Genomic DNA, 27,699 nt, shown 5'->3' with positions numbered 1-27,699 from the left:
AAAACGTCATAATTCTAAGAAATTTCTTAGGATTTCACCACTAAGGGAAACTCCAAGCGCTAAGAATCTTTGTGCATACTGGGGCCGTATCAGACTATCCAGGCACTAAAATCAGTGTGCAGAGATGGTTAGTTTTATTCAGTGATAATTTTCTTTATTATATAAATACCACACCAGTGTATTCAAACTATAGAAAAACTTCTGTTGTTTCCAGTCTCTTAAAGTGTTCTGTACTTTTCATTGCCCCTACATTTATAATACAGAATGCATAAACCTAACCCACTTTTAAGACTAAATAAGTTTTGAGTGTCTGTGGACATTTTAACAGCTCAATGTGTGGTCTGATAATAAAGGTATACAAGCCATGAGTGGTACATGAAGTGCAGTGACTACAGTACAGTGAATGATAGAGATATGTTTATTGACATATCCATCAGTGCGGACTCCAATGCAATTTAACCATGCAAATTATCCAAGACAAGAGTAGATCATAGTTCCAGTGCTTTTTTTTAACTGAACAAAAAAGTTACAAATAAAAAGACTGCGGAGGTATTCAATAGTCCTTATGTCTCTCTCATTATATATACACTGTGTGGGGGGGGTTTGCATTAACGGGACAATACCATGTTAGAGAAACAACTTGTAATTGTTAGCGAGGACGATCTTCTTTAGGTACACACCCTCCTTAAATGTGTCTTTATGATATGAACCAAGTCAGGGGACACTGATGACACCAACTCTATTGCAAAGTGTCCATAAAGAGGTAATCTAATATATATATATATATATATATTTTATATACTCAAACCAGAGAAGGTAAATTCTGATAAAACCACAAACACGTGGCCATTTCTTTTAAAATAAATGATGGAAGATTTAAGATTTGTCTTGTTTTTGGAAAAAAAAAAATAATAATAATAAAAAAAAAAAACAGATATGGCAGTAAAATCAATACCCAAACGTTAAGGCACTAGGTGGGCCAAATGCTACACCTGTTTAGTCTTCTACAAATAATTTACAGTCAAGTCAGACAGTGCAGTTTTACATTTGTTAACTTAATGTTTCCTTTTGAACCATTTATCTATGTATCAATGTAAGGCAATACATTACAAAAACAAATACAAGAAAAAAAATATTACAGACAATGTACCAAATAAACAGAAAAAAAAAATCCATTAAGTTTTAGGACTCCTATATGCCATTACAATGGAAGCTTCCTTATGGCTTGGAGCAATAAAAATAATTAGAATAAAAAATAATGCATAGATTTAAATGATGATCTTGCATGCTCCTCACTCAATACTCAAAATATCTAATACTCATGTCCCAAACCTGATAACTGACTTGCAGAGTGATAAGAATAAAGGCAAAAAAAGGCCAGAGACGTTCGATGAAGGCATCAGTCATTCTTTTTTAAGCTGGAAACAAAATTTAAAAAGAAAGTTTGCATTTAGCTTGAGTATCTATCAGGTGGGGGATTTAATGACTAAATATTCATTTTCCGCCCCTGAGACACAACTTTTCACTGCAATCCCTGTATGACAGTACCTTAAACTGAACACATACATGCAGGAGTCCCAGCAAAACCCCCTGTCACCTTCCAGTTTCCATCACGACTGTCATATGATATGAAGCACAGAATGTCTACATGACGTGAGTCCTTCTGTCTCTCTGTTGTCCATCTTTAGTTCAAGACGAGTGCGCCATCTTCTGGTAGAAACAGAGCGCTGCACGTTGGATGATGAAAGGCAGATGAGGGGAGGGTATCAGGCTTTTTTTTTTTTTTTAAATATCCATGATGCCTTGTGTGTGTGGCATGTATTGCAAATTTCCACCGCTGGATGTTTATCAGTATGTTTCTTTTGTTTTGTTTTTAATGAATTTTCAATGTAACACAGTTTTCCATTTCTTTTGAGGCTGAGGAAGGAGGGAAAGTTTAGAGTCCAGAAAATTATTCCAACGGTTCAGATGGTTAGCTGAAAGAAAGAAGAGAGACAGGTGTCCAGTAAAAGACAGGCAATATCTGTAGCTCTGTTAGTAACCCAGTCTGATACATACAGCAGAGAAAGCTGGTCTGTAACACCTTTAACAGCTATGCGTCATATTTGACAGGTAAAACCCTTAATGTGGACCATTCTAATGAGAGTTGCACAGTAAGCCGATAAAGTTAGTTACCTAACCCAACAACACATTAGTGCCAATTAGAAAACAACAACAATCCCAAGTGTCAACTGGACAGAGCCCAAGAGTCAACCAACCAACCAGGACGTGTCTCTTGTGTTAGAAACACCCAGTAACACAAATAATAAATAGACAAGCAGAGAAAAGTTCTGAAGGAGTTCCTGTCAACAAGTGCTGGATGTTGTGTCTGCCGCTTGGAGGCTGGACTGCGCTCTGCTACAACACAGGAGACAAACAGCAGGTCACGTGACTGACTCGACCACATGTCAGCCCACAACATGGGATGAAGAAAAAAAAGAACGACTTCTGTCTGCAACACACCCTCTCTCACTGCCAGGAGAAAATACTACAGTGCTTTATCGTATGTTATGCAGTTATCTACCGTTTCAACATTAGTGTCTGTAAAAATACTAAAAGAAAAACGCAATTAAAACGGTTAGAAAGCCCAGAGATTAGTGACAAATGATCAACTTACCTCAGCTTTCCTGTATTGCTTTTAGGGTTCTTCCGGAAGGACTGGTTGGGTCCAGAGCGTGTGGACATAGAACGAGGTGAGGCTCTTGAAAATGTTGAAGGTGGGGTCTTGGGAATCTTCTTTCCCAGATGTCCAATCCACTTCTTCTGCTCGTCTTGGGTAAGAGCTAGCAAGAGCATGTCTCGGGCAGAGGTCACATCGTAGTTTACTGTAGATGATGGCACAAAGTTAAGCAGATTAGCGATCAGGTCCGACACATATGGCCTGAATCTATTCTGCATATCATGATGTAGGCCTAAAGAAACATCACTGAGTTTACCACCACAGCTCAACCAGGGATTAGAAAAATGTTAACTTTGAAAACTATTTATGAGACAGATGGGTTCCAGCCTTTACCTTTGCAAGGAGCAATAACATCCTCCTTTTTGTCGAGGTGGTCCTTGTGGCACTTCACGTGGCAGCGGCGACACTCCAAAGCCGGAGGCGGCTTAAAGACGTGCCACAGAGGTTTGGCGCACGCCTCACAGTTGGAAGGGAAGTGATACAGGGTGGGGATGAATTCGTGCCCTTTGTGTGGGAGACAGTTGGTCTTGTCTCCCTGAGGGACGGCCTCCATGTCCACGTCCTTCCTGCACTCGCCCTCATTGGCATACAAAATCTGGCCAGAGAGAGAGAGAGAAGGGGAGGGGGCCTTCTAAGAAATTCTGTGCTAAACATATTTTCTGAGGCTAAGCAGAGTTTAGCCCAGGCTGACTGGGAATGCAAAATTCCCAAAAGTCCACAACTGCGGTGCTCCTACCTGGAATATTCTTGGAATCTCGTCTGTCTCAGCTCGGTACACATCTCCTTGTGTGACTGGCCTCACGTGAAACAGTTTACTATACGAGAGAAAATTAAATATCAGTGACGTTACCACCTATGTGTGGTCTACATGAAGATTACATGATTAAATGATAAGATTACAACTTCAACAGAATACTCACTCGATATCTAGTACCATTGAGGGGTTAGACTGTTCCTTATCCTGCTCGTCATTGTAGAACAATATCTTCTTACTGCTCACTACCACATACTGCAAATATTTAAAAGACAATAAGAGGAAGCATGGTCTTGCCCTCAAGGGGTCGGTGGCATTTGAACAACAATGCAGCTCTGTACAAAAAAAATATATATATATAAAAAAACAATAATGCAGCATACCTGCTTCTTCCATCCATATCGCTTGATATTAGCACGATTAGGAATGGACAGCCAACCCTCCAATCTGGATTCTGAGAAGCAGCACACACACACAAACATCTTACTGTCTGTGCACAGATTTAAAGGCACTGGGAAAAGGACCATGCAGCAATTAAATCCAAACTCAACTGGGAGGGAAAAAAAAGTCAAAGGCTGTAGCTGTGTGTTGAACTCCTCACAGAGCATTAAAGGTAACTGCATTGGAGTAGGTGACAAGAGATGACTTCAGACAAGCTGAGCTGCTACCTCACACTCCCATGCAGGAGGCTTCTTATAACATGATAAAATAGCATGTAAGGTATTATCCGACTTTTGCAACTAGAATTCGATTAGTTTCATGTCATCACTCACTCCTTACACAGAAACAAACATGTGCATTGCCAGTTTTGTCATTTGGTGAAATTAAAGTGCATGCAGCTAAAACAACTCACACCCAACGGGATGAGTGAAGTAAAAAGGAGCTATTCTACTAAATGTGACTTTGTGTGGGAGGTCTCTGTGTCCAAAACGAGCAGTACATCTGGTGAACATGCCAACAAAGACACAACAAGAGTTAAATGTGTCTGAAGAAGACAGTAAATTAAAAGCAGTTTTTTTTTTTACTTTCAGGACACGTTTGAAAGGTGCTGAGAGTGACGAGGTAAACCTCACACCGGGTGTTGTCAGTAAAGTCTGATCTAATTAGGTTACATTACTGTGGAGGTTGGCCTCGTGACATTAAGGCAAATTAACTGCCAGCATGGGCCTTTAACATCCTGTTAAATGTTAGTCGTTTTATTTTCCCACTGTTTTGATCATTCTCTCCACACTCTGGTCAGGCTTCTTTCAAAGGTGTTGGTGAATTCTCCCAACAGAGATGACTGTTGCACCTCTGGCAAAACAAATATTTAGGAAAATCAAAAGGCAAACACACAACAGCTCCAGTGCAGGCTGGGCAAAACAGGCTGGCCCACTCAGTTACTCACAGAGGAAAAGGAATGGAAGTTACAAAGATAAGAAGAGCAAGGAGAACCAACTGGATATGAGGGAAGGAGAGACATAATTATTTAACCACAGACACCAGCACACGAAAACAGCGATAAACCATGTTACACTGATGTTTAGGAGGTTCTGTAGCAAAGTATAGCAGCAGCTAACTGTACTAGTTAATACCACGCACACATGTTGAACTGTCTGTTCAAGAAAATATTCCTTAATGTTCTAAATTAACAGTTTTTTGACAATAAAGGTTAAATAAGGTTAAAAATAAAATCAAAGATTGATTGAAGCAAGGACAAAAGTTAGTACCTATAGGAAGAAAAAAAAATCCCAAACTGAGGAATGTTATAACAATCTGTATAACAGTCTACAATAAAAAAAAAGTCTTAAATGTAATGGAAGCAGACATTATGCTACTATTAACAAGGAAGGAAGGAAGGGTACAAATCATGAAGACAAAACATGGTTGCTTTGAATAGTCCAAGTATTAGCAGTTGTAAACAGCTGTGACCCATACCTGCGATATTACTGTCCGTCTCATCGGTCTGCAAGCTGGTGACACTGGAGTTATCCATGCGCTGCTGCAGGTCGTTCAGCTTCTCCCGGAGCTGCTCGATGTCGCTCTCCTTACTGTCTAACTGCATCTGTAGCTCGTTGCGATATGTGCACTCCTCTGCCAGTTGCTGGTGGCAGGAAGGTCCAGAGATTCAGGTTAAAATCAAAACAAACTATTTTTCTTTCCTCTCCAATACTCTGCTGTGGCATGTCAAGATTTCAACCCACCGCCTGCATCTCGCTCAACTCCTTCTGGTATTTGATGGCCATGTGATTGAATTTCTCTTTCTCTTGATTAAGTTCCAGCTGAAGCTTCCGGTTCTCCTTCTCTTTCTTCCGCAGGTCGGCCGTACTCCCTTTCTTCTTCTGGTCCAGTTTCATGTCCTTGCGGTTCATGATCTCTGCCAGTTTGTTTACCGCCTGACAGAATTAGATGGAACATTTAAAAACACCATCAGCCATTATTCTCTACTGGAGTGTTGTAAATAAGTCTGTTAAAAACGGAGATCTTCACCTGAGTCTTCAGCGTGCGCTCTGTGTTGAGGGCCTTCTCATAGTTGGCCTTGATTGTATTTGCAATCTCGTCCTTCTGAGCTGCATACTCTGAAAGGTGAAAAGGACTTAGCATGTACTGCTGATAATTACAAATAACATGGAGTCATAAAGAGAAACAGAAGTGTATTACCTTCCTCCTGAGCACGGAGCTTCTCGTTTAAGTCCGTCTTCTCTTTGCTGAGAATCTCCACATCTTTGGTAAGAGTTTTATTTGATTCCTCAAGCTATAGAGAAAAAAAATGATTATTTCCCCCTCACAAAGTTGATAAACTGACATGATGGACTGAAAATGTTCCTGTAGTAAGGCTGGCGGAACATTTTATATGCTGCTTACCCGTACAATAGTAGCCTCCCTTTCCCCAACTTCCTGCTTATGTCTAGTCACTGCTTTTTTGTTCTCCTGACTGAGCTCAAAGTACTGCTCTTCCTGAAGTGCCCGAGCAAGCTGTTCAGACTCAGCTTTGGTCACAGTCAGATCCAGCTGGGCTGAGAGGGAGTCCCTTTTCCCAGGATGACAGAAATTTAATCAAAGTTAATAAAAAAAAAATCATTGTAACTTTAGCTTTTTGGATGTTTTAAACAGGCTGTTACAAGTCAGATGATATGTATGCATGCCTGGTGAACAATAAACTCTCACCTTTCACTGCACAAATCCTGCACCTTTTTATGAGCCTCTTGTACCTGCCGGTTCCTTTCCTCAATCTCCTCTTTTAGCTCCTTGACCTGAGTTTTGTAAAGTGTCTATGGAAAGAAAGACATGAGGATCGGCTGGTGGTTTTCACACTGAGCACAGAGGACAGAAATGTTGGCCTATTTACACTTACAGAAAAATACTGTTCAGCCTCAAGCTGGTCCTGTAGTTCCCTCATCTGTCCCTCGTTGCCTCTGTATTGTCTGTTAATACATCAACAAAATATGTAAGGAATATCAAATTAAATTCAAACCTAGCTAGCAAATTTCAACCAATAATCTTCAATAACAGCAGTCCAGTCAGCCTGCACAGAAGAATGGGGTGGCTGGAGGATTAGCAGTGGAGTGGATGGAGCTGGGCTGTGAGGAAACCCTAATCCTGTGGTGTAAACACTGTCGCAAAAGAGCTTTGGCATACTCATGCTCTAAGCTGGACTAATAGCACTTATTTGAAAGTAGTAGGCAATTGAAGGGCAATTGACGCCTTGACTTCCAAAGAGAATTACCGGCCAGTGGAATAATAACAGAAAAGCAGTGGAACTCTTGGCTGGTGCTGCTGCCAGTTTGTTTCCAAGTTATATTAACTGTCACAGTGCTGTAATCTAACAGATAACCATAATACAAACTATACTACTATACATAATGCATTAATAACTGCAGTTTTCATCCCATTAGAGAACAGAAGAGGATAAGGGGGTGGAAAACAAACGTAAATTTCCAATTGCAATAGATTTTATACTTACTTGGTCAGCTGTGCCAGCTGGAACTCCAGTGAGCGTTTACTTTCTAGTGCAGTGTTGATCTCCTGCTTCAGCTGTTTCTCCGTGCACCTAAGGCGGTCGGCCTCCTGCGTGCGGCTCTTCAGGTCATTCTGAGCCAGGACTCGCTTGCTCGACTCCTGCTCCGTCTGTATCCGCAGACTCTTCACCTGGAGAACGTTGATCAAGAATTTTAGAAACAGTGATGGGAGTGACGGGAACAAACCTCTCGCGTTTCGGCGCCATTGACTTACCTCATCCTCCAGCCTTTCCTTTTGCTTCATCAGCTGCTCCATTTTCTGCACAGACTGCTTGAGGTCAAACTCTAACATCGAGCACTGCTTCTCAACTTCCACCACCCGGCTCTCTGCTCTCATCCTTCCTCCAGTCTCTTCTGACATCTTCTGCTGAACAGCTGAAGCAGGACAGTGAAACAGTTAATTACTTCTTCAACAGCCTCAAACAGAATAAACAATGGATTCTCAGAGCTGGAACCACAACTTTGTAAGCGTGTAACATAAAACTTAAAATCAGACCATGTTTATAAAATAAGCAAAAATGGATACTAAGCTAATTTTGCCACAAAAAGACAGATCTTCATCCTAACACAAAAAAACTACTTTTCAGTCCAGCTTTAATATGCAATGGAAAATGTCCTGACATGCTGCCTGCTCACACTCCTTAAAATTCCTCTTACTCGAGCCGCACCTGGAGGTGCCTTCTCATCAGATAGCAGAAATAAAAGGCCAAGTAGACAGAGTGTGATGGGACAAGGAAGGAGTTAATTCGCATATGTTGGAAAGTCAAAATAAAAAAAAGTCAGATTGTAAGGCAGGAAGACATCAAAGGAGAGAGAGAGTCAAAGAGGAGCTAGGCATGCTCCGACACAGGACTGGCATACCATTCATGGCAGCGGATTTGGCTTCTTCAATAGACTCATATTTGTCAGTGAGCTGCGCCCGCGTCACCCTGTGCTCAGTCTGTTCCTGCTCCAGACGCTGCTGCAAGGTCTTCAACTTGTAGTTCAGATCTATCTCCAGGTTGTTCTTTTCCTGTAGGGAGAAGTGATACCAGAAGTTATCCAATCAGAACAAAAAAAAAACTCCTACAGAGTGGAAGTACTTCTTAGTAATACTGGTGTATACCTTCTCTAGATTATTGCTCCTCTCCTGGGCCTGTTTGCGTTCTGTCTCCACTTTTGAAAGGCTCAGCTTCAAGTTTTTATTGTCCTCCTGCAGGCCTGCCATTCTTGCTGTGAATAAAAAAAATGCAGATAAACTGTTAGGATCGTCCACTGATTTGTCACTTCTTCCCATTTAAAAATAGCTGACAGATAAATCATAGTCTTATATTAATGCTGTGGATGTGAGGGATAACTTCTGCTGCAATTTAGGCAGCCGTACCAAACCTCTGACAGCGTGAGTGAGATTACAATTATTTTACACCCCTGTGCAGAAGAGAGAAACAGACTTTGATGATTGATTCTCATGCTTTAATGTCATCAGATCACCTTGCAGTTCCCTGATCTCCTCTGAGCCCAGACTGTAGTTCATCCTCTCTGAATCCAGGGTGCTCTGAATAAGCAGGAGCTCCTTTTCCAGCTGTGCCTTCTCTCCATCCGCTGCACGGCTCCTCTCCTGAAGCTCTCGGTTCAAGCTCTCCAACTGGCTCATCGACTTTGCCATCTCTGTGTGGCTCTTCCTCAGTCTTGCTGCTGTGTCTGACTCTGCACGCAGCAAGTCATTGGCTTCTTCGAGCTGTCAACAAGTAAGGGGGAATAAATGTTAATTAGTCTTCCTTCAACAGCCCAGATGTTGTGTGTGCAAGTTTACTAAACCTGGTTCTGTAGCTGGGCAATCTTGTCATTTGTGGCTTGCGAGTTCTGGCTGATCTTCTTCATATCTTCAAGCTGCTCCCTCAAAGTTGACACTACGGGGGGAAAAAAAAGGCAAATCCTTATTTCAGCTACTATATTAAGTCAATAGAAGTGCAAGACCCATGTGTATGGTCCAATAATTAAGTGTCAGCAGTGAGCAGGATGAAAAACTCTATTCATATACTGCCTGTATCTCCAAATTCCCTCTGCACATATACTTTAATTAGAAATCTAAATCACTCATCTGCAGCAGATGCTAGCTTTACCTTCATTCTCCAAATTGCGTCTCTTCTCTGCCTCCTGGTCAGCTTTTCTTTGGTACTCCGTGAACCTGTGCTGCAGCATGATCTTGTCTTTCTCCAGCAGAGACATGCTGGCCTCCGTGCTTTTCCTCAGGTTTGCCTGTGGCAAGGAACAACAGAGCAGCTGTGATGTGGAAGAAACCTGTAACTGATCTAGCCACAAAAATTCATAACAGTAACAGCAATAGCACACAGCATAACCAAAATGGAAAAAAATGTAGATGAAGCAGCCAAAACCAATAATTTATAATGTGTCAATAAGTGTAATGTAAAGAATAAAACAAGGATTAAACCTCTTCATCCAGTTCTTTCATGATCTTTTCAATCTTGGTGTTGGATGTCCTATGAGGAAGAGAGTAAAAGTTACTCACATTGAATGAATAATAAGTTGAAGTTAGAGGGGCAATAAACCTATAGATTAACGCTTAGAATGTGTTCAAATAAGATGCTATATTTTACATAGGAATATATAAATAATTAAACATACCTGCATTTCTGTTCAAGCTCATCTTTGAGCTGCATTTCACTGTGGAGCTGCTCCTCCAGCTGGTAGATCCGTTTTTGCAGGTTCTCCAGCTAAACACAAACATGAAATTTGAGCTTATCAGGAGAGATTTCTTTAAGAATGTCTTACTTAGTGTGATCTTCTACTTACATGACTCTTGTCTTCTTTTGTGGAACTGCTATGTTTGTCACTAGTCTTTGTGGCAGTGAGGCTACGTAAAAGGCTGGGGGAAAAACATTTAATAATGGTCTGTAGCATATTACAAACATACAACAAACTGCTGGTAATTAGTACAATGTTCAATATTTCAATAAATTTAAAGTAAAATAGCATTTACAGGCAAAGTGACCTTTGCTCTAGAATAAAGTATTCAAACAATGTCTACTATGAAAAGTTGAATTTTTACCATTAAAACTGTGAAATCTGTGGAATGTGGAAGTCACCATGCTGTATTAAGATGAAGTTTTGTACAATACACCATTTCAAAATCCAGAATAAATTATGACTTTCCAGACCGAGCAAAAACATGTGGACACTTGTGTGTCGACCATGAAATCTGCATGTTAAGTAGGGACCTCATGAGGAGTGAAGCCTGGCAGACTTACTGTTGGCTGCTGTAATAGGTGAAGCCTACAAAGGGGAGCTGGTTGCCCACAAAGGCTTTTGGTATAGGAAAGGTCTCCTCCTCTCCCCGATCCTCTTCAATGTCATCAAAGTTACTGGTGTCGGTGTCACTACTCAGCTCAGGGACTACGGGGGCAGCCGCTGCACATGACACAAGGCATGAAAGATTCATGACGACAGCAACTCAGAAGTTCACAATCCCAAATGTGTTTGCAAGTCTGTCACCAAAGAGACTCAAAATATAGAAAAGATGATTCGAAATTACAAAAAGACACTTGATCATTTCAAGTTTTATACATTAGGGTCATATTTCAACACATGAAACATGATGTCATAGTAAATATGTAGGAACTGAAAAATATAGGAAAAGTAAAAATATTTCCTTATCATTCACAAAACAAACACACAATTTATGTGTTCAGCAACCACTAATATTTTTGGCTTATTTAGTTTTTCCTATAGTTTGTGTTTCTTAACCATTTTAATCTGTCAATACTTTCTGCAGAACTAGACAGTCATTGAAATGACAGAGGTAGCCAACACCATAGCCTGTCTCAAGCCTAGTAAAGCATTACATATAAACTATAGCTACTGGGTTTAGTCCTATATTTCTAATCTATCTCTGCTCCAGTGTCAATCCCAGCACATTAACATCAGTGTCCCCATTGTTGGCCTCAGAAAGGCCAGGCTGCCAATTCTTACTCTGAGCAGGAATCACGTTTAGTCTTGGAAAGGATACTGAATGAATGGCTCTGGTCTACAAGAATTTCCTGCAACTGTCTGCAATAGGTCAAATGGAAAACTTGATTGCTGACTATATGATTGCAGTAACAGTGAGAAGACCAAATGCCAAATAAAATGGGAGACATGAAAATAATCGGTTTTTGCAGGAATAAAATATTCTTACTCTCTCTGATGTTCTCCCACGTCCACTGGTCATTCTTAAAGAAAGGATGCCTCTTGATCTCATCGACACCGTTACGGCCAAGTCGAACTTCCCTGTAAGAGTCACACATGGTTTAATTGTTAATATTTTAACAATTCTAGCCTGTTCTGCTTTTTGTAATTGCAGTGTAAGTAAGATTTTCTAAAAAAAAAAAGTAGAGATGCTTGTATGTGCATTAGTTCTTGCCTAAAGGAGGGAAAAGTCTACAAATATAGAGCTTCCTATTGATTTAGTACTTGGTCTGCACTATCTAACCTGTCAGTCAGGAAAGCACAAATGAGATTCTTTGCATCGTTGGAGATGTCACTGTCATCAGGAAAGGTCAGGGCATTCTTGTGGTTCATAATTTTGCTGTAGGTCCCCACCAGTGAGTCTGCATAGAAAGGAGTGTCGCCTGTGCAAGATAAACAAAAGCCATAAGTAACTCATGTGTTTGGTGTATATACATAAAATAGTTTTATGTGAATATTTAATCACTCACCAACTAGCATTTCATACAGGAACACTCCCACTGACCACCAGTCACACTCTCTGCCGTAGTAGCCATCTCCTCCTTGGGATTTAAGTACCTCTGGTGAAATGTAGTCCGGAGTTCCCACTGCTGTGTCGCATCGTACCATGCCATCCTAAAAAAAGGAAAAAAGCACCCATTTCTATAATTGTTTTTTCTTTTCTTTTCTTTCATTTTTTTATCTATGGTGTGATAACATACTGTTGTCATGTTAAAAGAACCCAAATGTGATACCTTGTTCATTTTCATACAGGTCCCAAAGTCTGCAAGTTTTAGGTGGCCTGCTTTGTCTAGCAACATGTTATCAGGCTTCACATCCCTGCGGAAAAAATAAAATGACATCAGTACAATCATACCAACAACACATCTAAATTAAACATACATGCTCAGAAAATATACATCTAGATGGCTTAAAAAAGGCTTTGCTAAGATAAACATGTAAAAAAAAAAAAATACCACAAGAGCATAAGAAACAGAACATCGACAGCTGGCAGGGCTACTTTTAATTTATTGCAATTCGCCCTTAGATCATAGGTTTCAACCACAACTTCTTAATCCAAACACATGGCTCACAGAACCATAAAAGATAAATGGTTTCCAAACAAAGGGAAAAAAACAGCATTTTTATTAGAAATGACATGTCACTGAAGATATTTGTCCAAGTCACACTCCTAAGTCACCTGTGAATAAAGCCCATAGAGTGGATTCCATCTAAGGCCAGCACCACCTCAGCTGTGTAAAAACGGGCCCACTTCTCTGGAACATCATAGTTGCTCATCAAATTAACCAAGTCGCCACCAGGCATGTATTCCATCACCATGTAGAGGTAGCGGTCGTCTTGGAAAGCAAAAAAAAGCTGCAGAAAAGAAGAGTGCAAGCAAAAAATACACTCCATCAGTAAATACAAAGTAAACCACCCTTCAGACATAAACGGTAATAAACCAATAATAAGTATCTCTCTATTACATCATACCTGCACAACCCATGCGCTGTTGGCAAAAGCCATGATGTCCCTCTCCTCCCAGAAGAAAGCAGAGTCTGACCTCTTGATCATCTCAAACTTGCTCAGCAGCTTCATGGCATATACTTTGCATGTGGCTTTATGTCTTACCTAAAACAAATAAGGTTAGAGTTAAGCATGTACATTTCGAAAAGGGCAACATTAGTTAGCCATCTGCTATTTTTTTTTCAGAAATTAAAGTACTGTACAGAGATACTGTAATACTACCATTTAAAAGTGTTCTTACCAACTGGACCTCTCCAAACGCACCCCTCCCGATAACTTTAACCACCTCATAATCTTCTGCTTTCATCCGAAGATCACGAATTTTACTAATGGTTTCTTTGTCTGGAAAAACAACATAAGCAAAGATGTATGTTAAGAGACAGTAACCACGCTGTAGCCTTTTCCTCTGTCTGATGCCCTGAGGCACTGGTTTATAGTGAAAGGTAGATGGCAAAATAATTACAGACATCAAGTGAATGTAGTAGAGTATCTGACATTATGGTGTTCATTTCGGTTTTTTTTCCTTTGATAGAAAGACCATTTATAATGTCTATAACATTAAAGAAATTACTTTCAGGAGCGTGCAGCTGTTGGCAAACAAACCAGAAAAGCTGACAGTGTTGCTGTACAGCTGAGAGATGCTGTTCAGGGAAAGTTTGTTGCTTACTGAGACTTGGCCTCTTCCTGATGTAATAATTCTAGCTCCCCTAGGGGAGATAGTATCCACACTATTCAGCCAAATTTGGTCATAGTTGCACTAAGGGGATAATTTTCAATTCACATGGGTCACAACTGGCACGGGAACGCATGAAAGGGGGGGGGCATCCAAGTTCAAGTGCTCTAAAAATAAAAAGCAAGTCCTTGGCTATTAGAATAAGAACATTTGGGAGTGAGTCATTTCCACTCTGAGCATAGATTCCCAAGATCATAATCCAAACTCAACAACCAAAAGACATACAAACTATGTTGAGAAATGGATCCAGAAGGACTTTTGGTTGGTGTTACAGAGAATATATTGTGTGAGTATAAGTATGTGTGTGTGTGTGGGTGGGTGGGAGAAGGGCTATTTTCAGTAGGTCCCAGCATACATACAGTTCAGAAATCAGTTGATTTGATTCTGGTGTGAAGCACAATGCATGGATAGAATCCAGAGTGAAGAGTGCTTCAGGCAACTCATGCAAGAACCAGCGTCTCTGCATAACTGGTCCATTAGTCCAATGCTTTACACAAAAGTACAGGATCTAGAGTAATGGAGGAGATGCCTAATGGCAGTTTTGGCCCAAGGGTTTACAGTAGCTTGGGTTCATATTTAAATATGTATGTATGGTATGTATGGTCATGTATGGTATGAATAAAATACAGTAAAAATAATCTGGTTTGGACAGACAAAACATGATATGCTTCAGAAATGATGTTCATGGCGCATGCAATAGCACAGCTACCCTTACAATATCATACATTAGATTTGGCCAATGGGATGAACCCACTAGCTTTTGGTTATCAGCTTGGTGCATCAACATCTTCTTCCGTAAAAAGTCAACTAAATAATGGGTACGAATATTGACGGCAATGCCTTTGTTATTTATATTTGAATTATTTGGCAGCTGCATGCGGACACATCCCTCATGTGATCAGAGTCTTTGCATTACTGTAAACTAGCCACTGCACAGACTTTTCACTCAGTGCGTATGTGTGCTGCATGAGACTGATGGAAAGGAATTCAGTAACATGAATGCTTTGAGTGTAAAATCTAATCTTTAATCTAAACTAATCTACATAGGAAACAAAAGCAAGAGAGAAGTGAAGGTTTCAACAAAGGGATGTGCAGCAGGAGACACTTGGTATTTGGTGCAGTATGTTATTAAGTAAATCAAAGATATACATGCGCTACTAAGAACAACTTCTGAGATAATAGCTGTTTTTATATTCTATATTCTAGAAATGTAAATACTGAGAATAAAGGAATAGATTCATGGAGTCTTGGATTGATGTTTTTATGTCTATTATATAGTTATAGGGGTTCCCTAGTCTGGGGACAATGCAAAGAGGAGGCGAAGCCAACCTTGATAAGCACCATGTGGGTCACCAGCCATTTATGAAAGCCCCCTTTGTTGGGGACACTAAGCAGACACCTATTGTGTCCAAGCCCACATAGAGGCAGTGACCCAAAAACAGCCTTCTTTTCTGAGCGCAGACTGATATGTAACAGGGGGGTCTGCAAATACCAAGTGCATAAAGTGGAAAACACACAGAGTTCAACATTAGAAGTCAAGTGCATGTTGCGTGGTACTTACATCTATTCAAGAAGTTATCAATGCTCTTGTTTTTCCTCAGGGCAGGGAAGTCGAGGTCGTATACCAGTGCGTCCAAGCCATCCTAAAGGAAGAAGAAGAGGATTAACAACTGCACCGGTCAATGGGATGAGTCGACTGTGTATTATCAACCAGCGAGTTCATCACTTGTTCATTTTTAAAACATTTTTTTAACCAATTAAATGCTCCTGCCTCCTTGGAAATTCATCTTAATAATTGCTATTTAAGCGTAATTAGGCTTGCAGTTAAAGGTCATACCATGCACATTCTTTTGCAGGAAAAAAAACAATGCAGCTGATTAATGAAAATGGAGGTGACTTCAATAGTTGCTGAGGCTTTCTCATCCAATTTCAGACTTTGTTCCCATGGCACAGCTGTTCACTCCTGCCTGCACTGTTAATTGATTATCAGATATCTGATATCTTAAAATGACAGGCTTCATCACAGTGACTTTTATGGAGACATGTATCCTATAGCCTGTACTGTCCCAGTAAAATAAGATTTTCATAATAATTAGGATTATAGATGTTGAGACAAGAAAACCATGATGACTTTTAATTAAAGGATACAGCAGATGACAACATAGGTTACTAATTACATGTCAGCTGTGACATAACTAAGCACTGCCACAATGCATGAGAGTTTTTATTCTGCAACATATGAACATGATTAGAGTGTAGTGATTAAATTATTGATAAACTGATAACGAACTGAAGAAAACATGCACAGTTATATTGCTTTCAAGGTTATGTTATTGATAGTTATGCTGTTGAAAGAGCAGATCTGACACACTCACTGAAACTATGCATTCTGATAAAGGTTATTAAGTCCAGTGACTTGAGATAACTCCTGACCAGACATGCACATAGCTGAAAACCCTTGAGGGCCACTGATAAAATGTAAACAGCACAGGACATGTTCACTGTAGTTCTGCATCTTTTCTCTCACATATTTGCATAAATTATAGCTAATATAAAAAGTAACTGCTGTGTAGATTTTAAGTACAGCTGAGAAATTGAGCCAAATCCTAATAGACGTGAAGGAAAAAGGGATGACTGAATAAATTTAAACACCCACTTATGCCTTACGATAGCTATACGATAGCTTACAATACAGCAAAACCCACCTCAACAGTTCCCAACCCTCCTCAGTAACCCTGCATCAACAACTTTAGTAGTATGCTTTTTAATTAACTGTTAAAACAGGACTGAAAATTATGGTAGTGTCGGCAAATAAAATAAATACATATTTAAGTAAACTGTTTGCCAGTCTGGAACACAATGAGCTGTAAACAAACGCAGAAGCTGCGTTGCCTCAGGCCAGGCAGGAGCATAAGTGCCACCAGCAGGGTTTAATCTAATCTTCCATAATCCAGAATGGCTGAAACAAGACAGCCACTGAGACACTTGAACATATGTCCTGTTATGCATTCTTCTTGGCAGGTGTGAGCCAGATGTTGAAAGTGAGCCCTTTGTGACACAGTCTGAGGTCAGTTAACCTACATTTTCCAGCAGAGGTATGTGTTAAGTCAGAGCCGCTAATGAAATATATAAAAAAATTTACTTTTTGACATAAACTGCATACTTCTTGAACTCACAATGTTAGCAAGAATTTTGTCATTCCATTTTTTGTGAATAGTATTATGTAAATACATTTCTTTTTGCACATCTGAGGAAAGGGATGATGACACATGGTGAATCAGCAGCTCAAACAAGGCAAGGAATCCTCTTAAGTAACTCTACTGCTGCTTCACAGGAGGTCAGAGCTATATTCCAGTGTGAGACAAGCAAGAGCCCTGCAGGATGGGTGGAAGCAGGGAAAAAACAGGTGGGAGGGGGGGAAAGGGAAAACAGGGGGTAGAGAATGGTTGGTAGGAGGAAACAAACTTAGATATTGAATTAGGGGAAATTATTGAGTGGAAAGGTTGTGATTAGTATAGAGAGCCATCTCCTGCTCAACTTAAAAACATACAGAGTCAACATACCAGGAGGGAGTATTTACACAAGGCAGATCATAGGCTGGGAGAAAAGGCGGGCCTTGTTAGCCACATGCTATCCAGCCTGCCTACACTGGGAAAAAACATTGAAGAACCGAGTCCTTCAGGACCCTAATCACAAGGCTCTGTGCTCAGCAATGCACGTTTGCATAACTTCCTGCCGCAGAGAACTCTGGACAGCCACAGTAACATTCCTTAACAGGACTGTACACGTCAGAGAGCTATTTTAGGTATGTGGCCAAACAAGTTCTCAACAAAAAGTGAAGGAAGGGAGAGGAAAAAAAAAATCCATCCCAAGTACAGAGTCACAGAGTGAACCTTATTTTCAATCAGCACTAGTGTTTAACACTATGACGGAAAGGCCGCAGGGAGTGGAGGGCTGGTGCATGTGAGGCTGGATAGTCCCAATGGGAGAACAAATGAAGGAAAAAACAAAAGTCCATTAAAGCCAAGCTAAAACCCTTCTAGTGAAGCACCAGAGCAACATAAACATTGAGGTATAGTGAGGTCTCACTGCAGCTTGCAAAAGAGACAATACTCTCTCATGCAGCCTGTTCATTGTGGCACTCTTGGCCTTCATGTACCGTGTTAAACTCTCAGTGGAAGCGACCAATGTTGATGCAAGATGTATAATTATCTACTTAGGGCTCTAAAGTACAGTTAATTTTTAGGTAAGTATAAAGAATTTTACAAAACTCATCCTGTCATCACATCACCTCATCTTAAGAGGCGTTCTCAAATGCCTAGGATGCCAGTGTATGTGTTTATTTACCTGCAAGGAAATGAGTCCAAGTTACTTATGCACACATGGTGAATAGAAATACATAAAGATTAGGTTACTTTAAGTGAGTGATTTGTGATGATTAAGGTTGTAGGTCAAACAACAACTGGCTCAGTTCAGTTTTAGGGATCAAACAACTCGGACAAAACATATAGTATCACCAACAGGGCTAAGCTGACAAACAATACAATGCTAAATTCAGAATATTTTCCAAAACAGAAACAGTAAAGTGATGTATATGATTTACTCAGTGCAACAAGCGCAGGGCAGTAGCTGTCCACAAGCTGTTTCATTATGTGGCAGTCTTGGGGAAAAAAAAAACAGAAGGAAAATAAACCAGAGCTTGCAGGGCTCTGTGTTATCCTATTTCTGCTGATGCCGCTCCAGCCAGAGGGCGACACATCCCTGGGATTACTAAATAATATGAAAAACCATCTCATCACCATATTAATGAAATGTGGTAGCTATTTTAAAATATATATATATATATTTACACAAAACACACTAAGCCAGTGGTTGACATTACATATGGCAATTATTTCTGCTATTTCTTAAGCTTTAGGAGAGAAATCCACACAACACACAAGCTCTTTTCCAGACATTAAAGCCTGAGTTAAAATTTCCATGAGAGACTCAGCCACATCATCCCTTTCTGCATGCCAGCACAAGGCATGTGGACTAGCCTGACTCGAGTCCTACTTCTCACTTCCTTTTTTGCCACCTCTTCAGGACAATATGCGTTCCACATGTGAACAATTGTGCAGACAGCCATTGAGTTTGCCATGCAAATAAAGGCAGTTCCACTTCAGGCCATGCTGTATAAACATAAAGGTTATCACACAAACCACTAATGCCATTCAATGCATAAAATACCATACTGCTTCCTCACTGCTAATTCCCAGGTAAAGGTGGTCATCTGCTATACTTCCCACAAACTACTTCTACACACTTCTGCTGCAGATAATGTCTACTGACAGGAAATCCCACTTACCTAGAAAGACTGCATATCTGAGAGCTGTACTGGATAAATGGCAGTGACAGTGAACCCAGGGGTGGCAAAACATGGGGCATTCCATTTTCTTATGAGGTCCCAGTGAGCAAGAATAACTGTCACAAATGCTTTCATGTGAAAATATAATTGAGTTATTCCAACAGTGGATAGAGCTCACGTGTTTCAACAGAGCAAGTTCTGGATTCCCATGCAACACTCTTGTGTTTGGTTCACTTCAACCATCTTCAAACTGAGATTTGAAGCCTTAGACAATAAGAAAGCTGAAAAGCAGGAGGCCATTAAGTTCAATGAATAAAAGAAAAAATGCATTCCATTATATAAAAAGAGACTTGATCATTTTAGTATGCATTCCTGCACATAATCAGTCAGTTGAGAGAATGCAGAGCTACAAATAGCTAATCCAATTGTTGTTCCCATAACTGAATAGCTGAGGAGAGCAGTTTACAACTGACAGGCCTGAACCTTTCTGACAATAGGAATGGATCAAATGCTGACTATAACCCTCACACCAAATGCATGTTTTTCCAATCAAGGAGAAGCACTCTGTCAATAACAATGTCATCCAATTAACTGCGCATCACACAGTTCATGCAATTTCTGCGTTTTTCCAACTTATATTTTAGGTTAAAGGCAGGGTAGGAGATTTTGAAAACTCAGTGAGAGCCAGCCAGATTTTGAAAGTAAACACATGCCCCTTTCTCTCGGAGTTCACCCCGAAGCCACGCCTCCCAACCAGTCCGTGACTTCGGCCATCATGCACGTACCTCTCTGGTGCGCGCAGAGCAGGAAGAGAGTGACAACCAGCCAATACTCCGCGCAGGGGTGCCTCGTAGGATTGGCTTATGTGTTTTTAGCGTTTTATAGCTTCCACAGATGATTAATATTCTTCGTTTTAAAGCAAAACTGCCGAACTAATCGGTTGCTATCGGATTGTAAAGAGAAGTTACACTAATTTAACAAAAAGTGCATCAGAATGAAATCTCCTACCCTACTTTTAAGAGTAACCTTGATGTTTCTGGGAAGCACAATAACAACATTTACTTTTTGACATGTAAAATATTCTGTCTATGCAGACATGCTATACGCCTAACAGTGATTTTTGCAGTAAGAATCATTATGTTGCATGATCTTTGCTTTGTGTGAATGTGTGAAGCAAAACAAAGCAGAACCAAGTCAGCAGAATGGCATCAGCTGACAATGTCTAGATGATAACAATCAATCTAAAAATCATATAGTATGCCTTAATAACACCTAGCACCACACAGACTATAACTACTTTATCAGTGTAGACAACACCTTAGAGGTAAGGTTTGTCTATTAAAGGCAAAGGTCGCTGAGACATGGGCAGGTACTCAACACAAGGAAAACAAGGAGTCACTCTACTCTGGCTGTTGGGCCTTAGCAGGTCAACTATGAAAGAAAATTAGCAAACATAACAACATAACAAATTACGGTATTCAAAGGCAAGCATTTATTAAACATCTGTGATAGTTTCCTTGGATGCCAGAACTCTGAGAAGTCTGAATTCAGCTTGAAACGGAAACACGCCACATTCTGATTGCAGCAAATGACACTGTAATTGGAGGTACTTTAAACAAACACAGTTAAACATTTCAAACTACCAATTTTTATTCCATAGTTCTCTGTACCGTCATTTTGTTTAAGGCAAGAGTAATAAGCAAAACAATCAACACCTTTCTTATTTTACTGACCTTCATCAACCGAACTATTTACAGCACTGTTAGTTTTAACCATTTCAGCCTCAACTCATATTCAAAAACACTTTAAAGTGAGAGCACACTCCCCAAATATGTACAAGAAGTACTCACACAATCAAATCTGGTTATTGGCCTTACCCTTTCCTGTAATTACTCTTATTACAGATTTAAAGTCCAAATAACAACAAGAATCAAGCACAGAGAAGCTAACACGCTGTGAGAGTCAATGTAAAAACAAAGACTATACCAGGAAGCCTCTATATATCTCAAATAGAGACAGGGCCTGTGTAAAACTAGCTCCAACATATCAGTTAAACCATTTACCAGCCAATGAAAAGACAAACATACAACTTCTAGGGTAAGGATGCTATGCTCATCTGAATAATTTAGTAAGTTGACCATATTATAGCAATTTATTGTTGCCAAAAGAAACACCACTGTGGGAAATGCTCAGATGCTTAAAGGCACTTAGTTTTCCGATCACAATGTCAGGAATTCTGTCTGTTCAGATTGGCTCTTTAGAAGCCCATCAAGAACGCAATGACTAGGGAGGGGGGGGGGGGCATCCAGATAAGGCACTCTTCACTCCAAGAAGGATTTATTTAAAGGGTGAAGATAAGGAGAACAGGGTCAGAAAACTGTGAATAGATATGCAACCCCCTGAGCTGAATAGTAAGGTACAGGCTAAATGCCCCATCATGCAACAGGGCCAGGTTTCTATAGGGAATGAGTATCCCAGTGGTGCCGTACTTAAGAAAGAACGCAATTCCAGGTACAGAAACAAGGCCAGTAAAAGGCTTGTATTGTGCATTCTGATGGAACCTATTACTCATAGCCAAGCATGTTGGCTTCTTTATGAGTTAAATGTCCTGATTCACAGCCCTCAGAAACATGAGTCTTCAGTCCACATAATTTTGGTTTATGGGTAGAGAGCAGAGCCCACACCCAGCTACCTCAGAGCTGCCTGCCTGGTCTCAACTCTCTCCAGACATGCCGAATGGCTTTGGGACACACAGGGAACTCTAGGCCAGTCAAAGACAAGAGGTTATTTGATTAGTATGGAATTTTATTAAGCTGTGGGTGGAGTTGCATGGTGGCAGAGAGAGCCTCAGCAAAAGGCCTCCATTCATTGATCAGGAGAGATTGCAGTGAGGGGAAAAAAGACGAACAACACCCTTGTGTGTGTAGCTGCCAGAAGGAACAGTCCCCACAGCTTTCTGCCATTAAAAATGCAGAGTGTGTGCTCTTTTAGGTGAGTTTAACAGTCTCCTCCTGCAACATGATGGGGGGTCATGAAGACTAAGCAAGTTTTCTTTTCAAAAGGCAGCTATCTACAGCATCTATACACATTTACTGACCATGTGGGTGGGGTTTTAGGACAAGCCTCTTTCCCAAAACATACTGCTTCCATGATGTTTCTTGGCTCAGTCCACAACACTGCCAGCTCATACAACCCATACATCACAGCTACAGGAATGGGTTACAATGAAGCTACTGTATTCAAAGACCTATAGGTTGCTATTACGTCCTGGCTAGTTTAAGTGGTGAACCCTGGGTGAAAACTCACACCTGTAAACACAAAGGTGGCAAAGTCAGTAAGTTTTTCCACGCCGTTGCCCACATAAATTATGGCCTAATCGCACTAAACATCTGAGCAACTCCCATGAGTCACTGTTGTGACAAATCCATGTGTACAAGCACTTGCTGCCACTGTCACCCAAGCTGCAAAGCTCCTGATATAAACAAACCCTTGTCACAACAACATCCCTTTGGCATCTACTCCGTAGTGAGTCAGTTCCTGGGATTGCTACATGTAATAAAAACCCTATGAAGGTGCTGCTTGAGGGTTTAGCACGTGGCAACAACCACCTCCTTTTCCTTTAGACAGGGGAGTCACTTTATGAGTTGTCACCCATAGACAGGAAGCAGCCAGGGCCAACTCCAGCCAACAGGTGTACTGATGCAGCTGGAGGCCTGCAGGTTACAACAGGCTTGGAGGAGGCCTATCACTTCATATGAAGCTTAAGATAAGTAAATCTAGACAAAACAGCACACTAAACCACTGACTACCTAATGATCCACGCCGCACACTAGTACCACCACAACACAAGCCGTTATTAGTTTGCAAAACAAGGTGTGATTCCGGTGGTGGTGGTATAAGTCAAAAACAACATGACAACCGCTCCTGCTTTTCACAGTGTCATTTGGCAGCTAGTTGTTTTTAATTAGTCATTTATTACCGCCGCTTATTATTAGCTAGAACATCAATGGTACTGCTAACACTTATATTAATTGCTTTAACAGTTTTGACCTCAGGTATGCAATAACAGGAAAAAGCAAAGGTTTAAAAGTTTTCTTTGCGCAAATCGTTACTTGATCTGTGCTTTTGCACATTTTAACTAGCTTGTCAATGTCAGCAATTCTTCACTGACGATTGAGACAAACTGTCTCGGAAAGAATTTCTGCTCCAAGGAGTAGTCTGACCCCGAATAGCTGACTCGCTGCGTTAGCTATATAGCCAACTAGCAAGCTACAAACTTACCAGTAGGCAATCCGTGTTTATTTCGGATTTTGGGTCCTTCAACATGGCATCGATTTTGTCAAATCGAGCCCCCATAGTTTCCCCTGTAGACATTTTGGTGTCAAAAACAGTCCCGACGTTCGGTTATGAACAAAAACAGCTCACTGGCGAGACAGACCCGTTGGCTAGCTAGCTTTAGCAGCCAGTGGCAGCTAGCTAGCCAAATGTTCCTTTCTTCGTGTGAACTTTACACCGCTCTTCAAAGAAAATACATCGTTCTCCTCGAGCTTTCACAGACAACGAAGGCTTCACTGTTGCACTGGACATGCAAAAGCCACATTTTCGGAGGCGAAAAACGTTTTCTTTAGTATCAGTGACTAACAACTTAAGAGGTAAAGACAAATGCGGCGACAGATTAGTCTCCGTGGGATGCCACTGAGGATAAGGGCTTAAAATGTTGATGCATCCAAACAAAAGGCAATCAAAACGTGAATGCAATGTCTATTAGAAAAGCACAGTTTGTGGGAAAGCTAATCCAGGCCCGTTCCCATATCTGTGCCAGGCCCTTGCAAAAAAAAAAAACGACAAACGAATCTGACAGCTCAAAAGTAGAAGTGGTGGGAAAAAAACTTCTGCTTCTTCCAAATTTCGATCAGTTTAAACACGGAGTCGTTACAGCGTTTACCAACAGTCCTTCCGCTGCGTCCCGTGCGCTGTCAATGATTGTCGACCGTTTCCCATCCGAAGTGCTTTATCTGTCAGATTGAAGGCTTAAAAATTCGGGTTCGACGTATGTTACTTTTCAGAAAACAATCGCAGACGATGCCCGATTTTCTCCCACAGCCTGGCCAACATGTCCGCCTTCCTGTTCAAACACCCCGGAGAAGCAACTTCAAAATGTCAAGCACTGCGCATGCGCCCATGCTTAGGCGCATTCAGGCTGCTTCCAAACGTTATAATGTAAACGGTGAGATCTGCAACCCTAATATCAAAGAGATGTCATTATAGTTCTGTTTAATTCAGTCATGTACATATACAATATAATTCTATTAAAACGAATGGTTATTATCATAATTTATATTCTGTTAGAATAGTCCAATCATGATTTATAAGGACACATAAACACTTTTGCACATGATCACCTTTGTTCTCATATTTTTGTTGAATTCCATTTTCCTATATCAGCCTGTATTGACTGGGAATTATGCAAAATGACAATTTCTTATGTGATCAAGTTAGTTCTGCAAACAGGAAATGTGTGCACTTACCTTCGATTTGCGCACTCCTGAAGGTAAGCAACAGAGGGCGCTGTTTTACAATTTATGATTTATGATGAACTCATTCAGGGAACTTGAAGGCGTACGGCATATGAGCTTGACTTAGTTGTTCTCCGTTATAAAGGTTATGCATTGCAGCCAAGTGAACTTAGTCTGTCAATCTTGTAATCACGCTACCGGATTAATTTGACCAGTAAAACCCAAAGGGAAATATTAGCTACTTGATTATGTTAAAGTCCGATATACACAATTAATACTATTTCTGTATTTATCTTAATATTAAGAAATGTGTCTATTAAATTGTTTTCTTATCATTTCTATTGATATAACACTGTGTAAAATAGTTTTTGTCCTTGTTGCTACGGTTTAAAAATCTTAAAACTTTTTTGTCTGATTTCCTGTTCCTGTGTTATGGTTGTTATGATGTGCGCTAGTACCAGTACTAGAAGGATATGTCACGTTCCTTGTGTGTTTTTCCGCCCTTTAGAGCAACAACCTGAACCAAACGGTACGTACAGTATCCTCCTGACGTCACTCGGTGGCCGGCTGTGCGCAGATCAGCTGTGGCAGAGCGCAGCTGCATCGCTGAGTGTGTTGTGAGCTGCAGGGACGCAGAGAATTTCACTCAGAGACCCCTTTTAGAGAGAGATACTTCATGGACTTGGACGTGTAACGCTTTCCCATCTGCACTGAAGGTAGGCTTGCCGTGTCTCTCGGTCTTCATTTTGACCACCTGTTAAATGTCACATGCCGTAAATACACGTGATAAACAGACGATCTTAGCGATGGAAGCACCGAGGACTGTCGGTCCGTAAACCAGGCTGAAACTGAAGCGTAAAGTTTGTTGTGTCCGTGCATCTCCTCGGATGTGAAGGCACATTTAACTGGAAGTAAAGAATATGTGACATAGTTGTTTATAATGAGCTGAAAAGCAAAGTGTCTGAGTGGATTTTATGTTTTCATGGAGAGGCTGTCAGTGATGTGAATGTGTTGAACTCCCAGTCACTGTGAATCCAGTTTTTACTGATTTTATAATATTGTATTATTTATGTTGATGTGTGTGTCAAGTATGCCTGGAATGAGTCCAGTGACTCGTATGTTTGTTGAGGTTACAGTTGCCTCAGGCTTGGTGTTAAAACAGGTTTAGATAAAGTCAGAGTAGAGACAGCAGGAGATGTATTTGGTGGTTTGTCATTGTAATTACAAGCATGTCTTGACTGTATCTAATCTGCTAGTCTTCATGTTTCATGTCCCAGAGGTTGCATTCCTCATGTGCTTATGAGCTAAACAAGCACTGCATGCGCATTATAAGACTCTAGTGGAGATGTTTACTGTAGAAGAATTAAATAATTAATTATTTTTTTTGTTATGATGGAGTCAGTTTCATCCTTCACATCACTTTCTGGGATGATGTGGATTCATAAGATCTCGTGTGATGACCATAAACTGTGTCAAAAATCTAAGAAAGCTCCCTTAAAGTCACACAGGTAGTTCCATGAGTGCATGTTCAGTGGGTTGTGAATTAGCTGGGTGGCCTGTCTTGGCTGGAGCACGCGCAGCTCTCTCAGAGATAGAGGGCAAGGGCTGGAGGGGTCAGGAGGCTTCTGAACACTGACCATCTGGCCCTTGGAGGGAGGGGGGGGGGGGCTGGTTTCCTCACCGGTTGTCTTTGTTCCCAGGCAAACAATTGGGACTTAATCTGGGAGGAGATAAGTAAGACCCTGTGACACTCGGACAGGTCTCTCTCTCTCTCTCTCTCTCTTTAGCCTTGAAGGAGACATCTCTTTCTTCATTGCGTGATGCTTTGTGAGGATCTTGTGTGGACAGACAAACAAAATTGAGACTCTAATTAACAATGAGCAAAGTGTCATTGATCAATAATAAACACGCCACTTTAACCTTGGAAAGTAAAAATTAGTTTCAATTAACTCCTCCAAGGTGACCCATTTAAAATAATGTCACATCGTCTACATGTAATTTGCAGACCTTTCATATTGTTATAATAATAATAATGGCTCCTGCTCCGTCTCACAGTTTATTTAGGAGACCCGCTGTGAGGCAAAGAGGCTTTCTAAAAATGCAACATGACATTTCTGTTATGAAAGAAAAGAAGCCCTGCAGATAGATGCACACCAATTTGTACACAAGGCAATTGTCACCACGGTAACACATTGATTTATTTGTCTCTCATTATTCTCTTGCCATCATTTGGAGCACATCACGACTCTGCTTTTACTGCTAATGCTTCTGAGTTTGTTGAGTTCTCCCCTCTGCTTTTCATTGCCTAATTATGGCTCTGTGTTATGGCAAACCATGTGTGTGATAAATCACTGAGATGGCACACAACAAAGAGACATACGTATCAATTGATTACCAATCAAGTCGGCAACAAAGAGTGGTTTCAGATTCTGCTGCAACTCTGGAAAACATATCATTTTAGATATTGATCTATGAGGCCAAATCTTTTAACATCCAACACCCTCGCAGATTATCACCGATACCTCACAAAAACACCACAGGGACTTAAAGTCAAGCAGTGCAGGCAGATGTTTGTGTTGATCCTTTCTCAGTGATGTTTCTCATCACCAGTACAGATGGTATAAAATCCTAAAAAAAAAAAGAGAGATCAGTGCTATTGTTTCACACTTTTCTGACTGCAGAGTGACACGATCCAAGAAAACAGGTGGTCCTAAAAACAGGCGTCATTCATCACATGGCTGAGCCAGGCTCCAGGGTCCCCATTGTTGTCGACATTTAAACCCATTCTGTGATCTGAACGAAGCTAATCTGACACCAGTGTTAGTAATATATCAATGCTATGAACTGTGTGCTATATTATTTTTCATTAATTAATATAACTTTAATATACAAACAGCATTTT

General features: G+C 40.6%; 2 protein-coding genes across 9 annotated transcripts in view; one reads left to right on the top strand and one right to left on the bottom strand.

Moving 5' to 3' along the window:
• Positions 1–404: 404 nt before the first annotated feature.
• rock1 (Rho-associated, coiled-coil containing protein kinase 1) lies at positions 405–24,401 on the bottom strand. Of its 3 annotated transcripts, none has more exons than XM_028427146.1 (33): positions 23,563–24,401; positions 15,496–15,577; positions 13,443–13,543; positions 13,169–13,306; positions 12,876–13,051; positions 12,430–12,514; positions 12,166–12,310; positions 11,940–12,078; positions 11,646–11,737; positions 10,720–10,879; positions 10,265–10,337; positions 10,097–10,185; positions 9,903–9,951; positions 9,574–9,709; positions 9,269–9,360; positions 8,942–9,188; positions 8,577–8,683; positions 8,333–8,483; positions 7,686–7,846; positions 7,417–7,601; positions 6,808–6,877; positions 6,621–6,724; positions 6,318–6,483; positions 6,114–6,207; positions 5,943–6,031; positions 5,657–5,848; positions 5,391–5,556; positions 3,857–3,927; positions 3,640–3,728; positions 3,456–3,534; positions 3,053–3,314; positions 2,657–2,864; positions 405–2,397 (listed from the first exon to the last, which is right to left on the bottom strand). In XM_028427146.1, the coding sequence occupies exons 1-33, from the start codon at positions 23,653–23,655 to the stop codon at positions 2,346–2,348; spliced, it is 4,143 nt and encodes a 1,380-aa protein (XP_028282947.1). In that variant the 5' UTR covers positions 23,656–24,401; the 3' UTR covers positions 405–2,345. The 3 variants fall into 3 exon arrangements, 2 of the variants coding, with proteins under 2 accessions (XP_028282947.1, XP_028282948.1); XM_028427147.1 differs by having other exon boundaries at positions 405–1,976; positions 23,563–24,400; XR_003671994.1 differs by lacking the exons at positions 405–2,397; positions 2,657–2,864; positions 3,053–3,314 and adding an exon at positions 4,861–4,910 and having other exon boundaries at positions 3,476–3,534.
• Positions 22,923–27,699, top strand: part of greb1l (GREB1 like retinoic acid receptor coactivator) — a 33,991-nt gene continuing 29,214 nt past the window's right edge. For 5 of the 6 annotated variants that reach the window (XM_028427145.1, XM_028427144.1, XM_028427142.1 and 2 more), the window contains exon 1: positions 24,419–25,513. The gene's annotated coding sequence lies outside the window, so the exon portion shown is untranslated. Of the gene's footprint in view, positions 23,052–24,418; positions 25,514–27,699 lie in introns of those variants that run through there. The other variant, XM_028427141.1, reaches the window with a different exon arrangement.

This window comes from Parambassis ranga, chromosome 17 (genome assembly GCF_900634625.1).
Source record: "Parambassis ranga chromosome 17, fParRan2.1, whole genome shotgun sequence".
NCBI lineage: Eukaryota > Metazoa > Chordata > Actinopteri > Ambassidae > Parambassis > Parambassis ranga.
This window is presented reverse-complemented; position numbering and strand designations above follow the sequence as displayed.

Bases quoted from the DNA above. Each gene is read 5' to 3' on its own strand.
- rock1 (XM_028427146.1), bottom strand. From the start codon at position 23,655: ATGTCTACAGGGGAAACTATGGGGGCTCGATTTGACAAAATCGATGCC. The intron at 9,361-9,573 runs GTAAAGCTAGCA...TTCCCCCCGTAG, and splicing joins ACGCAATTTGGAGAATGAAG to TGTCAACTTTGAGGGAGCAG. The intron at 5,557-5,656 runs GTGGGTTGAAAT...TCCTGCCACCAG, and splicing joins AGTTGAGCGAGATGCAGGCG to CAACTGGCAGAGGAGTGCAC.